The sequence below is a fragment of the Thamnophis sirtalis genome, unplaced genomic scaffold, assembly GCF_051295495.1.
Source record: "Thamnophis sirtalis isolate CommonGarterSnake01/CBP01778 unplaced genomic scaffold, rThaSir2_p1.2 scaffold_8, whole genome shotgun sequence".
In the NCBI taxonomy this organism is placed as follows: Eukaryota; Metazoa; Chordata; class Lepidosauria; order Squamata; family Natricidae; genus Thamnophis; species Thamnophis sirtalis.
The window spans coordinates 38,385,200-38,402,735 of NW_028261388.1; the positions used below are offsets into that span (position 1 = coordinate 38,385,200).

Consider the following 17,536-nt stretch of genomic DNA (forward strand, 5'->3'; position numbering starts at 1 on the left):
TCACTTAACAAATGTGGCAAGAAAATTTGTAAAACAGGGCAAAACTCATTTTTTCACTTAGCAACAAAAACTTTGGGCTCAATTGTAGTCATAAGCTGAGGACCACATACTATAAGTTAGTTCTTGCATTCTATGAAAATATGCACAAAATGCTATGTGTGTAAATGGTTGTGAGTGCCTTCTCTTGTTTCTTTCCATGTAGTATTTGTTATAACAACTACATGAAACACCTCATATAAAGTTGTTCCCAGATTTCAACCAGCACACATACCAATAGGTTAATAGAACCACTAATTAATTTAATGGTTTTGACTGAAAATATTGAAGCTGACCCTGAATTTTATTCACTTTTCCTTTGAAAATGATTCAGCTCTATTTGTCTTAGTAATTCAGCAAGTAGAATCAGGAAATCTTTTAATTTAAACTTGGAAAAAATGCTGTATGAAGAATATGTTTTATTACAATTATCCTGGATTCACTGTTTGGAACAGATTATGCCTCCTATATGGTGAGAATTTCATAAATATCCAATGTAAAACCCAATATTTATTTAAGATCGTTTATTCTCACTTTAACAGTAATAAATGTGTGGCCATGGTAAATGAGAATAGAAATTGTTCACTTTTAAAACATTCTCCAAATGCTTTTTTAGCAAATTCCTATATTATTATTATGATCATCATTATTAAAAACTGATCGCTCTTAACAGTATATTTTAAAATAGAAGCAAAATTCCATGTGGCGAATACTGTTGTTAATTACTAATGGAAAATTAATGTTTACTTTTAAATCTTTCTTGCAGTTCTGATTCTGGAAGCAGATCTGTCAAAACCATGATTGAAAGCTAAGATATCACAATCCATTAAACATGTTTTTAAGCATCATAGATGGGAAAGAAAGCAGGTGAGCTATATGTTTTCACTTATTCTACAATTAATAATTGAAGAAGAAAGCATCAAAGATTAATTATTTATTTGGTTTCAAAATGTGACCTTGTATCTTAAACAGGATTTAAAACAACATAAAGAAACATGTAGAGAATGTCTTCTGAATTTTTTAAAACTCCTTTAGCAAAGATGGCCATAGGAGGCGTCTGTAGTTTCTTTTGTGTGAATTTGCAATGCACAATGCAGTACATCTGCACAGCCTTTGTCTCCAGGGTCAAATCAGGATGTCTACATAGATACTGCCTTTGCCTTACTTATACATGTATGAATCTATTCAGGATGGCTTTGTATGTGTTGCCTCAGCATATGTGTATGTGTGGGGTGTGAGAGAATCCAATTGGGTTGTTGTCATGCAAAGCAAAATGATTATTCCCCCTAGAACAGACCATTTCCAAGAAAATTTAAGCTAATAATTTCCTCTTGTTATATTGAACCTTTATGATCAATGGACAACTTGTGGAAGGAAATGCTCCATTCTTTTTCCTAATAATGGAAAGGAAAACTATATAAAACCCTATAGATCAGAGTAATTATTAACCGCTTTAATAATTATAATCAAAAATAATCAAACAGTTCCTGTAAGACACTTCATAAATACAACCCAACTATTAACTATCAGACTCTACTACATAACCTAAAATAGTTTATAAGGAAAATGTACCTAGTGATACTCTTGCAGGAACAGCTCTTCGGTCTATCCAAAAGGAAACCCAAGATAGCATCACCATCAACATAGAGGGGAAATAGGATTGTAAAACAAAAAAGAAAATGTGTCTCCGTAGAGCAAAGTTTATAAAAAGTCGATTGTACCAACCTGAAGAAAAACAGACATGTCTTAATAACCAGCCCATGCAATGTTATATTAAATGTTGACTTCATAGTGTCTTTCTAAAAGAACAACATTTTTCTTTTATGAAAAGCTTGGTAAATATTTACTTAAATGGCCTTCAGGTAAAATTCATCCTTTGGAAAATTGCTTGGAGGGCAGCAGACAAATTGAATAGAACAATCAAAGTAGATATATAAGGTTTAAAATGCAAACATGACCACATATATCTTCCAAGAAAGGATGTGAGGAAAATTCAGCTCATTCATTTAATAAAAAACTACATTGTCTTTTATTATCTTTATAAAATATATGGATTTTATCTAAAGTTAGTAAAATCAAAGTTTAAATAAATACTGTATATCCAGCGTGTAGAAAAAATGACATCTCTTTTGAACTGATTTTCTTTATAATCCTACTGATATTATTATCTGCTAAGGTCAAAATAAATACAAAAAGGGCATCTATTTCTCACTCTTAAGAGTACTATACCTGTACTGCTGTAGAATGCTAATCCACTAGAAGCACTAAATTCTTCAATGAAAAACTGAGAAAGAGAAATGTACTCATCTAAACTTAAAGATTCATTGCCATGTTTCCAGTAGAGCATCAAGTCTTCTTCATTGTAAGCATCTGTGGAAGTATTAAAAAAAAAGTTGGCTGTGATTGTTATTATCGTGACCCGTCAAAAGCGCATTCCACAAAAGCGCGGTCGACGAAATCGCGTATGTGACGTCATCACAACGCGACGAAAAAGATCGAAAAATTGAAATAAAAATTAAATTACAGCAAGCCGATTCACATAAAGGTAAGGGTTAGGTTAAGGGTTAGGGTTAGGGTTAGGGTTAGGTTAAGGGTTAGGGTTAGGGTTAGAGCGTTAGCGTTACGTTTAGCGTTAGGTTAAGGGTTAGCGTTAGGTTTTTCGTTACGTTAAGGGTTAGGTTTAGGGTTAGGTTAAGGGTTAGGTTAAGGGTTAGGTTTAGGGTTAGGGTTAGGTTTGGGGGGGTTAGGGGAAGGTTTTAGCTTTATTTTTACATTTTTCGATCTTTTTCGTCGCGCTGTGATGACGTCACATACGCGCTTTCATCGACTGCGATTTTGTCGTCCACGGTTTTGTGGTAGAACCGTTATTATACCCGTATATACATATCTCCAACTTCTTGCTTTCCTGCTTTGAGTGTAACCAGTGGCATACCTAGCATTTTGACACCTCAAGTGGTTTTTTTTTAAACTGGCTCCTCCTCTCTTGCTGAGAATTAGCTTGGTGTAATAGTTAAGGCAACAGGCAGAAAACAGGAGAGTGTCCATCTAATCTTGCCTTAGGCTCAAAGCCAACAAGATGACCTTGGATCTCTCACTTTCTCTTAGCCCCTAGGAAGGAAGCAATAACAATTTCTCAAAAATGCTGTCAATAAAACTTCAGGGTCATTACCAAAAGTCAAAGCTGACTTAAAGGCACACTTTTTTCCCCATGTACCACCGTTGTACTAGTTCACTGGCAGCAGGATCCAACTCCATACCAACCTCTCCTTGCCATTGGCAGCATCTAAGTGGAGATAACTAAGGTCTCCATTCTGGTCAAACCACCATCACCACCAGACCACCCCTAATACACCAGTGACTACAGCTTTTATCTTTGTAAATGGATAATTTCCATTTCTGTAGATGGAAATTTGGAAAGAATTATAATTTAATTAGAACTCTGTTTCATCTCACTATAGCAGTGAAGACTTATAACATGATCTTTTTTGCCTGCCCAATCTCTTATTTAACTATTAGTAAGTTATTTCCAAGTCCCACCTTGCTAACTTCCTATCTTAATACCAGATTTGAGGATGGTAGTTTGGCAGCATTTCAAATAAAGAAAGGAACGATGATATGGAATCATGTCATATTATCATCGTATATAATTCCTCTACTAAACCATCTGGTTTTTGACCTGCCTCACTTTATCTCATCAAAGTTGAATAAAATTAGGTGTGGTACTGGAAGAAGTGCCTCTGCCCTGTATCAGTGGGCATGGAAATATTCCTTTTGTTATGATTGTGATGGTTCTATGATACTATCAAACATATTGTGCAAGATTGCCTACAATATGCGTTGTCTGGTTTCTAGAAGGTCTGCATGAAGAAACACTAGAAGAAATCACCTCGATAGTTGAATTGGACATCCAGTTATGAGGTCACTTCCATATCCCCACACAAGTTTTACTTATAGTTACATGGACTGTATATATACTGCATGTTTACTTCTCTTCTATCATGTTCTCATCATATGCTAAATAATAGTCTCATCTTATGTAGAACTTGTTTCAATTGTCATATTCAAATTACAATGTGGGAGCCATATTTTACAGATTAACCAAGTTGGAAAGGATCTTGTGGGTCAGGGATATCAAACTTGCGGCCCGTGGGCCAGATGCATCCCACACTGGCCATGTCGACCCCTGGTTTTGCGAATGGGAAAAAAGTTGCAATACATCATATGACAACAATGTGACATCACGAGTTTGACACCCCTGTTGTAGATCATCTAGTCCAACCTCCCACCCAAGCAGGAGACCTTACGCCATTTCTGATGAATGGCAGTCTAATATCTTCTTGAAAGCTTCCAGGGATGAAGGTCTCACAACTTCCGAAGGCAAGTTGTTCCATTGGTTGATTGTTCTCTGTCAGAAAATTTCTCCTTACTTCTAAGTTGAATCTCTCCTTGACCAGCTTCCATCTATTATTCCTTGTCTGGCCTTCAAGTGCCTTGGAAAATAATTTGACCCTCTCCTCTCTGTGGCAGCCCCTCAAATACTGCAACACTGCTATCATGTCTCCTCTGGTTCTTCTTGTCTAGACTAGCCATACCGAGTACTTCCAGTCATTCATCGTATGTTTTAGCCTTCAGTCCCCTAATCATCTTGGTTGCTCTTCTCTGCACCTTTTCTAGAGTCTCAACATCTTTTTTATAGTGTGGTGACCAAAACTGGATGCAGTATTCTAGATGTGGTCTTATTAAGGCTTTATAGAGTTGTATTAGTACCTCACTTGATCTTGATTGTATCCCTCTGTTAATGCAATTTAGGATTACATTGGCTTTTTTGGCTGCTGCCGCACAATGCTGGCTCATATTTAACTGGTTGCCCATGGGGTTTTCTGGGGCTGTGGTTAAGATTTGGGGCAAATGTGAGTCATGGTTGGGAATTATCTCTGGGTTTTTTTCATTCATTGTCATTTAGAGCACAGTTGATACAAAGAGAAATAATGCAGATGAAAAGTTAGAACTTTCAATATATTTACTGGCACAGAATAGGAATTGGTTACTCTATCTTATCTATGGAGATTCTCAGTCATCCAGGTCATAGTTGTCCCAAAGTCACTTTTTCAAGAGGCAACTGGACTTTCTTGTTTTTATTTAAAGACATTTAGCTTCTCATCCGAGAAACTTCTTTATCTCTGACTGGATGGTGGGGAATGGAAGGATTTATATTCTTTGCAATCAAACAAGTGTGACTGCAAAGAATATAAATCCTTCTATTCCCCACCATTCAATCCAAACGGAAGAAGATTCTTGAATAAGAAGTAAAACATCTTCAAAAAAAAACAAACCAAAGTCCAGTTGCCTTTTGAAAAGCACCTTTGGGTTCCTCTGTCTTCTTTTGCAAATGTTTAGAAATGTGGTGCAAGGTCATTTGGTAACATCAGTATTCTTCAACAGATAAGTGCTGATTTACACACCTTTGAAATGAATTATATGTAAGGCTACTTATTATATTTGAAAAACATATTTTCTAGCAAAGCTAGACTTACAGCTTTCCAACTCTAGAGAACAATTCTGAGTGTCAAGTGGGAATCTACTGAAGTCCATGAAACACATGGCTGAAACTGTTATCCTGTCAAAAGCAAAGAATAGACCATTTCAAATGATTCACAATATATGAAGTGCTTAAATATGAAATCTTTCAGTAAGATCCTATATTTATTTTTCAAGTTTTCCTAAAAATACTTTTATGCCCTCACATTTTAATTCAGAGAAGTAGAGTATATGAAATGTGGGCAGTCTCTTTTTTCAAATAGCAAAAACAAAGCTACAAAGGACTTTTCTGGAGGAAATATCCAAAAATGTGAAAAATCTCAGTTGTCTTTCCCACTTTATCATATCCCAATCACATCAGGATAAATAGAGTGATATTCTCTAACACCATAAGACTCCCAGCTGCTGCCATTTTAGAGGCAGGGATTAGACAATAGAAGTAAGGTTATTATCTTTCTGCCATTAGGAGAACCTCTCTTATCAAACTCTCCTCTCTCCTACTTCCTACTTTCTTTTTATTTTCCCAAATTAACAAAATATTGGAAAGAGCGTATGCAAAGAGGCCCAATTGTCTATCCATCAGCAGAGTAATCTTCTGAACAAATCTGATATAAGAAAGAATAAGTCGCAAAAGAAAAACTGATTTCAGAAATGCACTGAATCTGTTTGGGGGCTGCAGACAAAAAAAATATATTCTCCCAGTACACTCCTAGAGAACAGGGACTTGGGCAGCAGCTTAAAATATAGATGGCTGCTCTATAGATGTAGCTCACCTTAGGCTTTACAATGAATACATTTAATGGAACATAAGACATTGGTACATTGGTAAAAGTGTTGGGCAGATTCCCAAAGCCATACAGTACTCTGCATGCTTTTCAAACCTTTCTTTCTTTCTTTTATCCCCCCCCCCCTTGGTTTATGATCAGAATTCTTTACTTTACTTTGAGCTTTTTAACTGAACTTTCTAATGCAACCTTATACTAGGACAACAGCTGGACTGATCTCCTATGGAACATACAAGGTCATCAACAGAGGCCGATCTTTTGTCTGAAACTCATTCCAAGAATTCTTTTCTCCGAGCACAGGAAAATTGTAACATTATGTTGATAAGTTATTATGTAATCAGCAGAAGCAAAGTTTGTGTATTCTTAGGGAATTAGCAAAACATACATTACTATATTTTAGTTGTTTTACACCAGACCAAGGAAATATTTTATTATCATCCCCATTTGACAGTGTGGGTAAATTAAGATTCAGAGAATCTGGATTATTTAATACTCTTGATGGCTAGACAGAGGCAAATTTAGACAGACATGGAAGAAACATTGCAGTTAAAGTGACCAGTGGGGGCTGAAAATCACACAATACTGATATAAATTTAGGGATAGTTGCATAAGGTCTAGAAGTTATATAAATAAACCAGCCTTCCTTAAACAGACATATTCCAAATATGTTGTTGAATTGTACCATTCCTAAGAATTATGGGGAGGTATATTCCCATGCATCTAGACAGTACCAACTATGGGAGGACTAATGTAACCCGCACCCCATAGTAATTTTCCCATGTTGTATGTGTTCTCCTGACTGAAAGGTAAGAGATCTGTGCTTACCGTAAACTGAAGAGCACATTGCCATCTGGATAGATACGTAACATAATATTCTCCATGGTTGTGTCATGGATAAAAGATCTTTTAGAATGAACAAAAAATGTGTCAGGTACCCAAATCTTTTTTATTAATCTTCCATCAAATGTCATGCTTTTGTTTCTGGTACTAGGAAATGAGAGTCTTTCATCCTTCCAGTAATGCCTGAGATACAAAGTCATTGTGAAATCCTATATAGAAAGAAGAGGGGGGGAAATACAGATATGCATTCATGCATTTAATAATATAATCTGTAAAAGTTGTCATAGCTAATATTACTTTTCAATAGTTAAGCCATTAATATGGATTAGTAATTCGACTATTGGCATTAAAAGTCAAAAACGTACTTTGGACTATGAAGAAGCATGGTTTCAAGAAATGGTGAAACTGCTTTAAGGAACTGCACAGAGATGGTTTGTTCTCATCTCAATATACCCTGCAACATCTTTCCTTCCCTTTGAATCCAAATGACTGTATGGCAGTCTTAAGTAAGCACCCTAGTTTATTCACAGAATACTTCAGTATGATGGAATATTGTTTCATACAACATAACCAATATTTCTGCAGTACAGGTTGCATATGTTAAATGGTAAATTTATTATTCAATATTTCAATAAATTTAAAATTGCAATGCATTTAGGAAAAATTGGTTTCTCTGTGTTGAACACCTATAAATAAACACCTTATAAAGAAATTGGAGGGTTGAGCTAATTTTTGGAATGGATGCTCAAAATGTTAATACACCAGAGTTAAATTTTAAAATAGCTTCCTTTTGGATTCAAAAATTCATCTTAATTTGCCTATTAAGATTTTTGGAGACCTTTATGTTTATGGACAGCTACAGGGATAAGTGTGATGAAACAAACTCTATAACTTGTGTAATTGCATCAGATATCATAATACAAGTACATAAGGGCAAGATTTACATCATAATATCACAATGCAAAAATCATAATTTGGATGTAATCTTCATATGATGTTCTTGCCTATGCTGGCATATTTTGAAAATACATGCAAAGAGCTTCAAGATTAATGAGAAAATACAGGTAGTCCTCGAATTTCAACCTCAAATGGAGCCCAAAATTCCAAGACAGTTAAGTGAGTTACGCCCCATTTTATGACCTTTTGCCACAGTTGTTAAATGAATTACTGCAATTGTAAAGTGAATCATGCAGTTGCTAAGTGAATCTGGCTTTCCCCATTGATTCTGCTTACGAGAAGCCATCTAGGAAAGTTACAAATTGTGATCACATGATTATAGGATAGTACAACTGTCATAAATCCATGCAGTTGCCAAGTCCCCAAATTCTGATCACAAGACTATGGGGATACTGCAATAATTGTACAGTAAGTGTGGAAACTGGTCATAAGTCACTTTTTTAATGCAATTATAATTTTGAACAGTCACTAGACAATTGGGTATAAGTCAAGGACCTCCTGTATTGGCATTACAAGTTTTTATTGTCAGAAAAAAATCAGTATTATAAAGCTGAAAGGAAATTCTCTGCCAGTTATACAACGACATGAATAAGTCATCTCTCTTTTCTTTGATAGGACTATTTAGAAATTCTGTCTGCCTTAATTTATGCACTCATTTTTGCATTATTGTTGTGAATATAGTGATAATTTAAATGTAGACTGTTATATGAACAAATAGGTCTTTATTAGAATATAAGGGATGTTTGCTTTTATAAGATATTTCTCTGATAGGAAACAGAATAATTAGTTGTATAAAAAATAATCACTTGTGTAGTAAATGATGTACAAATTATTTGAAGATTCCCCTTTGCCCACATTTTCCCCTTATTCCCTATCACCAAATTGCTAATTATTTCACCTGAATTTATGTATTACATTTTCAGCAACTGAAGAAAAACTTACCATGTCAACTTCTGAAATTTTGTCAATGCTTTCTACTTGCACATCAATACCAACTGGAATTGGTGATCCTTTAACAGACAGAGAATAAACAGCAGCAATAAAAGAGTCCGGGAACATTTTAAGTCTTTTGCTTCATCAGAGTTTAACCACAACTTAAATGTGGAAATCACTGTTGCTTTGAAGTTCTTTTTGAAGCAATTGTGTGAACACTTTTTTCCAAACAGAAGAGAGTCTTCTGATCATATACAGCAGTTGGCAGCAACCTAAAATCCATGGGAACTATCAGTGGTACTGGATATAACTTGCATACACATCTGGTCACCTGTTTTTGCTTACTCCTTCAAAGGATGGTGATCGCAGATCACCCGTTAGTTAGTATTTCCTTAAATACCCTCATGTAAAGCTATGAATTCTTGGAAATTTAAAATGTTGGATGCTTCATCTCAAAATGTAGTAGGTCTACAAGGGTCACGTGGGCAAGCAGATACTGGAGAAGCCAACAGGCTTGAAAATACAATGTGCTACAAGTAGTCCTCGAAGTAAAACCATTCATTTAGTAACCATTCGAAGTTACAACAGCATTGATAAAAATGACTTATGTCCATTTTTCACACTTGCAGCATTCTCCTGGTTATATGATCAAAATTTGGACACTTGGCAACTGGTTCATATTTATGATAGCTGCAGTGTCCTAGGATCACCTTTCGTGACCTTCTGATAAGTAAAATCAATGGGGAAACTAGATTCACTTCACAACTATGTTAACAATTGCAGGGATTCGCTTAACAACCGTGGCAAAAAGGTTGTAAAATGGGGCAAATCTCACTTAGCAATTGTCTTGCTTACCAAAGGAAATTTTGTGCCCAGTTGTGGTCATAGATTGAGGACTACCTGTATCCCCCCTTCATTTTGCTGCCATTAAGCGGGGTGGGGGGGAAAGAGCTAAGGTATTGACTATGTATTGCTGGTCAGCTTTTAGACTGGCCAATTGAAAAAAGAGGAAGACATGTGGCCTTTCTCACAATACATTCTTAATGCTTCTGGGATCCAAAAATAATTCCATGGAAAGTATGTGGTACTTACACAGGAATGTGCCACACATTTTGAGATAGGCATTAAGCACGGTATTGTAAGTCTATAGAAGGCCAATGTATTTCATAACTGACCTTAAGAATTCATGACTTGGAGGTCAAATAAATATACTGTACTTGGTGTGTATCTTTTTCATTCAGCTTGTGAAAACTTGGAAAATATTAGGAAGTAATTTAAGGCTTCTCATTCTGTTACATAAAAAAATCCGTGCTTTGGATCTTTCTAATCATTAGGATAAATTCTCTCCGTTCTTGTATCTAGCTCACGGGTCTCCAACCTCAGTTTGTGGACCAGCAGCAGGCCACAGCATGCCAGAAACTGGGCCACACAAATAAGTGAAGCCCCATCCATAGGATGCAGGCAGCACACAAAACCACGCCCTCTCCAGTCTGTGGAAAAACATCTCTCCGCCAAACCAGCCCCTGGGGTCTAAAAGGTTGGTCGCCGCTGGTCTAGATGAATGAAAGTTAATACATAAAAGCAATTTTGTTAAAAAAATTATAATTGTCTCATTTTAAAAGGTCCCCATTAAAATACTATATAAAATGTTTATAAATAATGTCTGAATCTTCCAAATAAACAGACAGCTTTCCCCCTGCTTTTTATATTAAAAGCCTCTTAATAAAATTCAGTATGTTGTTACATAACTTTTCATATTAGGTCATATGCAGATTGTAATTTTTCTTTAATCACAATCGTTTTGGGACTGTGGGAGTTTGAAGACAATTATTGGTTAACACAATATTATTTCTGTAACTGAGGCATGCTACCACATAAATATGCATGCATTTATTGTTGAGCCTGCTGATTTTAAAGCAAATCATATAATTACTGTATTTCATTTGTACAACTGTAAAAATCATTTTTCTTATTAGCTCAGCTAACATAATGACTGGGGTGTTTAAGTGTAGGATATAGATTTCTCCCTTCTCAATGCAGAAGATGACTTAATTTCTTCTAGATGTTGTGATGGGATGTTGCAAACTACTGTACATAACGAGAGCTCATTCAAAGCATTTGGAAGACTTAAAACTAAGCAAACATGTCACCATCCACTTTCTGGAAAGCCCATGACAAATGAAGCAGGTGACCTACCTGAAGTTTGACAAACGCCTCAGGGTACTTTGGTAGATTTACCTAATAGTGGAAGGCAAGAGGACATTGACACTAACCCTGATATGCTTGAGCAGAGGGTTGGACTAGAAGACCTCCAAGGTCCCTTCCAACTCTGTTATTATGTTAATTGTTATTGGAATAGCATTTTTATTAAATTGCAATCATTCTGTATAGAATTAGTGCATAGAATAGAGAGCAGATTCCAGAATAGCCCTTTTTCCAACTAAATAACTAGAGATTTATGTGGGTGCATTAAAAGGTAACATGTCATTATTAAAAGCATTTATCTCACCTTTAAAAAAATATTTAGGCTCACTGTAGTTGAGATGTACAACCATTTATGAATATACTGAAGAAAACAAATAGACCACCAAGGAAGAGCATAGTATACTTTTAACTGTAAGTTACCTCAGTTTGTACAAATGAAGCTTGTCTCTAATGTTAACATGGGGTAGCCAATCTTTTATAACTAGACATTTTAATAGTACGTTAAATATTTTTACATAATGGTGTAGTGATGGATGTGGTCAGCCACAAAGCAGCTATTTAGCAGAAGGCAATGGGAACATTTTTACTCTCTACAAAAAACAATATATGTTTTAATATTTTACCTATATACCACCCCAGAGTCTCTCTGTGAGGGAGAAGGCAGTTTCAAAATTTGATAAATAAATAAACCCAAATAAATAGAAAATAATAATTGAAAAAAATCAGGAGAAATAATGAAAAGAATAGAAAATAGAACAGAACAGAATAGAATAGAATGTTTACCTCCAAAGCCAGGTCTCATGGCAAAATCATGGTTCTCTATATGGAGAAGTTGCTCTGATTTCATTGGTGGTACTTTAGTGCTGTCTTGTTTCCTTGCCTTAAATTGTTGTTTGCTGCATTATAAACAAACATACATATATACATACATACATATTTTGTTCATATATATCCCCCAGAAATTCTTAGATCACTCTAATTTCTTGTATAAAGAAAATAAATCAACATTTACTGTCAGATAGTCAAACTATCCAAGCAAAATATGGAGAAACAATACAATTCTGGTTTTAGTCCAAGCCACATATTGATGCCCAAACAAGCCCAATCCTGAGTGAAGTCCTCAATTTATGAAGGCAATCAGAACCAGAATTTCCTTTGCCAATGATCATTAGGTGAGGCAACTTCCTGCCAACTTCCCACAACCACTGGGTAGGCTAAGAAAAACTTGCAAGTCACAGGCAACTCACAAGCAGGCCAGGCGGTAAGTGGTTGCTGTTGGGTGGGTGATGTGAGGAGGTATATGACAGCGTGAGAGGTATGGCAAGGATTTGAGACATGTGGCATACTTGAGGCATGTGAGGGTGCAAGAGAAGTGCGGCATGGCTGCAGGAGGATGTGCAAATCGCAATAGCACTTTGACTTTATATTGCCCCGTAGTGCTTTATAGCACTCTCTGGGTAGATTAAAATGTCAGCCTATTGTCTCCAACAACCTGGGTCCTCATTTTACCAACCTTGGAAGGTGGAAATCTTGAGCCCCAGCAAGGTCAAACTTCAGGCTGTTGGCAGAGTTAGCCTGCAATACTGCATTCTAACTACTACTCCACTAGGGCTCCTAAGGTGCATAAAGGGTGTGAGTGAGCCATGTTGATGCTTGGAGAGAGCATACAAGGGCACACAAGTAGTTAACGAGCTGAAGGAAGATGCATGAGTAGGGGAAGCTTACCTCAGCAACTTGCAACTTTTCTGCCAGCTTCCCCATTAACTTTCTGGCAATCGTGATCATGGGGCACTGCAACCAGTTGTGTGAGGGATGAGCACAACTCTGAGGACCAGTCATAAGCACTAGTTCTTCAGTGCCATCATAACTTTGGTGGCTAAATGAATAGTCAAAAGACGAGGACTACCTTCCCTTTGTCAAGTACACTCCATTTAATCCATACAACTCTTCAGCCCCCCCTTTCACGTTCTGTCCCAGCTGCTCTTTTCTTTTGCTCTGCTCTTCAATATGCTTCTTTTCTTTTCCTAACACCTGCCCAGAGTACTGCAAGATTTCTTTCCCTTTTCTTTTTCTTTTCCCATTCATTTTTAATTTGTAATATAAAAAACATTGCTACTTTGTTTTTTTGAAGGTGAATTATCACTTCTTCCCTGCCACAAAGTTTCTTTTGGCTTACAGAGGATTGTAGAAACAGTAGGACCACCTGTTTCCTGCTGTTTTGTTAGTGGACTGCAATTTCTGAAGTTAGCTTAAGAAACAGCTGGAAGTAGCATGGGAAATAAGCTTGTGAGGATTGTCAGTGAGGATTGCCTTAGAGAGCCTGGAATTCTGGAAGTTAAAAGTCACACATTTTAAGATTGTGAAGATTGAGAAGCACTGCCTTAGAGAAAGAAGGAAGAAGAGCAGGTGTATCAACAACAACCACTGGGGCAGCTGAAATAAACATATTCAGACTGAATAACTGTTTGCACATTTACTGTACAGTACACAAACTTTATGGCAATCTTTTTCATTTTTTGTCATCTATTAGTCATTTTAGTATAATTTTATCATGTTCTCAGTGTCATTGTATTTTTAATCTTATTCATGTTTTTTTAAATCACTGCAGTTATTTATAACAGTGAAACTGTGTTTTAAAACCAAGGTTCCAAATTATGGTTTCATATATGGACTTGGTGGGAAAATGTTTACTATAGTAAGGCAAAATATCCAATAATCTTTTTTTTAAAGATTGTAGAAAGTCAGGTCTTTCTAAGAATCTCTCTGATCCTTTTTAAAAAAAAAATCCAGTTAAGAAGGTTCAGATCTTCTAAACTGATGTGGCTGTTTTCAGTCTATGAAATGGAGAATATACAAGAAACAAGAATTAAAATAAGTAGTTAATAGTTTGTGAATTAGGTTTTATCATAGAAACTGGATTTGTAACAAAGCTTTCTGCTCCTTTTAATAGAGGTTAAATCCATGGAACAAGTTAATTTGTATCTAGATAAAACAATACTAAATTTATATACCGGTAATGTATGTGTGTTTGTTTTAACTGTAATTAATTCCATCGTATTTTTCTTGAGAAAGCTGGTATGGTTACTCTCCTAAGTATCAGTTGCACTGAATTAATTTATAACAGCAACTCTCTGGACAATTGTTGGTTTTATTTCAATACCATTAAAAATAGCATTACCTTTGAACTGAGTTTGGTTCCTATCCATTGAAAACTATCCATGTAGCTTTTTTTGGCAACAATGCAACACTGACTTCATATTGGCTTCTTCTATGTGTTGATACATATTTCCTACTGAAGACTACAGCACTAGCAATTTTCTATCTAAATATGTCCAGGTCCAATCCCATTGCATTTCCAAGTGCAAATAAGGTCAGTCATATTGTCGCCATTCCATGAGATTCTATTTATAGACTAGCTGGATAAATAATAATTCCAACTTAAAAATAACAGTGGCAGCATTAGCTCTCTGTCTCTTTTTTCTATTTTATCCATATGCCACTAAGTGATCAACCCATTGGTCAGACTTCCATTTTCCATAACTAATGTGGAGTCCTGGGTAGATTCTGGGAATCAAGAGTATCCATAGATGTGGTAAAATGAAGATGACAGTCATAATGTTCTGAGTTCTGCCTTTTGTATGGCTGTCACACATACATGGAGCTTCAATTACACTATCATGCTGCAATCTTGCCTTTCTTTTTGCCATGCTCTGTGAATTCCCTTGCTTGAAATTTTACTCATAATCTCCTGTTCCAGACTTTGGATTTTTGCTGCATTCTTCTTGTTTTAAAGATTTACACATAAATAAGTCTTAGTCGAGAGTTTGGTGAAATTGAATGAATTAAATCCTACATTTAAATAAAGACTAATCCCAGATTAGTGGCTAGTTCACTTTCACTAGTTCCCTTACTATGGAACTGCAAATAAAATGTAGTGACAAAACGCTATGACTTTTGCATTTTTTGTCAAAATAAGAAAATATATAAAAGATCCTATTTTTACATAAGATCACATAGAACAGTGTTTTTCAACCACTGTGCCGCGGCACACTAGTGTGCCGTGACATAGTGTAAGGTGTGCCATGGGAGAATTACTTTATATATAGTCAGTATAGGCACAGAGTTAAAATTTTTTAACATTTTCTAATGGTGGTGTGCCTTGTGATTTTTTTTCATGAAAAAAGTGTGCCTTTGCACAAAAAAGGTTGAAAAACACTGACATAGAAAAATGAGGGAACTGATCCAGATAACTACAGGTATACCAAAGCATGTAAGACATGTGCTTTTATCTCTTCTGCTAAAGAGCTACGGGTGACATCTCATCTCTACTTTCCAATCCTTCACACTGAGCACATTAGAAGCTATGTAGGAAGTAGTCTTATACAACATTAAACTCTGGATCTCTGCATTCAACCAAGAGTCTTTCCAATCCCACACAAACCTTTTGAAACGCAAAGCTCCATAGGAATTTGCCTGACTTCTTTTGTTCTCCTACCTGCAACATTTTTATGGATGATCTAGAGAATTAGAGACAGGGCAAGCCTAAATCTGAAAGTTAACCTTTTTTTCTGGGTTGTGGTTCAAAGTAGCAGTGTTTGAGTATTTAAAACTTTAGATTTTGATGTTAGAGAATATCCTCCCTCCTCCCGTATTTTGGTAGGACCAATAATATAAAGCTTCCAATTGACTGAGTCTTAAAATACAACATTAAACTTCTTTAAATTCATGAACTCAAATAGAAATTGAATAGCAAGCTAAAAAGCTTCTCTTTATATATGGTACTTAAATAATTCCACCAAATTAAAGCCAATGTAACTGTATAACAAATACAAGCCTTCAATTACATGAGTTTAAATGAACATCAGTTGTGATGCCTGCTGGCTATATCGCTCACCTGTTATGTCTTTTCATGAATGACCTTTGAGGATGATGGTGGCTATAGCAATGATTACGATGATCACTGTTATAGGCTAAAACCAAAGTAGGCCAAATACAGGTGAAAAACAGCAGCTTTAATGCAGGGACCATGTCTTCCACTCCACAAAAATTAATTTGTATCAGTCATCTTTCATTCCAGTGGTCCGCTTACTCATGCGATGAAAAGGGTGCAAATAATATGAGGCATTGCAAATTCAAAGAAGAAAAAAATATTCCACTTTTCTTTATCTGAAGTTTCTTCTTATTCCTGTAGTTTTTAAGTCCTCGGCATTCACATCCTATGGTTTACCTCTCCTTGCTCTTACAGTTTTACTTCTAGAAATACATTAAATAATATTGTCTACATTGTTTACTCTCTTTTTCATCCATTATTTCTCTCTCTGTGGGAGCATTTCCAGCCCAAAGCCTTAATGCTCATTCAGTGTCCTGTTTGATAAAACATTGACACAGACAAAAGAATGATGTCATATTTAATCTCCTTAATCCTCCACATTACTGGGGTTTTTTTTAATAAGCAAAACTTTCATTTCCCTGTGAAAATCTGTGTTTAATAAACAAAGGTCAAGAAAATAAATGTATTACATATGCAGAAAATAATTCAGAGAACTGGGCTTATTTATGCATACATATTGGGTGTCTGAAACAGAATTTTGTAGATATTTAATGAAAACCTAGTATCACAATATCTTGTTTATTGGGAAAAAATGGAAGCAAATTAAAGCAAAATATACCCATGGTATTAGTTGATCAGGGCACTTAGATTCTTACATAAAACACTATCAACTTGAAAAGGTATTGCAGCAAGTTTCAGTGAAAACATTTGTATTTCTAAATGAGATTGGATTGGATTTATTAAATTTATAGGCCGCCCAATCCCGAAGGACTCCGGGCGGCTTGGCCCTTTCCACATTTGTACCTAACAATGGCATAACTTTTTTTTCTGACTTACCCCAATAAGTTGCTTTCATCTTTTCCCCAAACTGTGATGGAGACAAACTTAAGTTGTTCTTAAGTATTAAAATAAAATGTCTACCACATTTTCTGAATTTTAGCCCTCATAATTGTCAAGCACTGTGCCCATCTAGCCAGAAGAGATCCTATGCAGTACTCCAAAGATCCAATAAATTCAGTATTTTTTTCATTCTTTCTGGTTGGGTCAGCTAAGAGAAAAAGTAGGATAATAGTTGCAATGCCTGTCTTCTAGAACCCCAGGATACTGAGCCACAGAAGTGGTAGATCACACAAAGCTTCATTTGTGCATGTGCTAGGTTAGGGTTGCGCTTGTGAAACCATCTGTTGTGGCC

The 17,536-nt window shown here is 35.8% G+C and overlaps 1 protein-coding gene and 1 long non-coding RNA gene across 3 annotated transcripts in view; one reads left to right on the plus strand and one right to left on the minus strand.

The window, feature by feature from the left end:
- LOC148044370 (uncharacterized) overlaps positions 1-903 on the plus strand; it is a 7,104-nt gene extending 6,201 nt beyond the window's left edge. For both annotated transcript variants that reach the window (XR_015697488.1, XR_015697489.1), the window contains exon 4: positions 803-903. This is a non-coding gene — a long non-coding RNA (uncharacterized LOC148044370). The remainder of the gene's footprint in view (positions 1-802) is intronic.
- Positions 1-16,666, minus strand: part of GABRR3 (gamma-aminobutyric acid type A receptor subunit rho3) — a 20,127-nt gene extending 3,461 nt beyond the window's left edge. Inside the window, exons 1-7 of the mRNA XM_087721472.1 lie at positions 16,189-16,666; positions 12,078-12,190; positions 9,099-9,166; positions 7,185-7,408; positions 5,571-5,653; positions 2,266-2,406; positions 1,609-1,761 (exon numbers count right to left, since the gene is read on the minus strand). Of these exons, the coding sequence (XP_087577598.1) occupies positions 1,609-1,761; positions 2,266-2,406; positions 5,571-5,653; positions 7,185-7,408; positions 9,099-9,166; positions 12,078-12,190; positions 16,189-16,322 (916 nt within the window). The 5' untranslated portion in view covers positions 16,323-16,666. The remainder of the gene's footprint in view (positions 1-1,608; positions 1,762-2,265; positions 2,407-5,570; positions 5,654-7,184; positions 7,409-9,098; positions 9,167-12,077; positions 12,191-16,188) is intronic.
- Between the last annotated feature and the right edge of the window lie 870 nt (positions 16,667-17,536).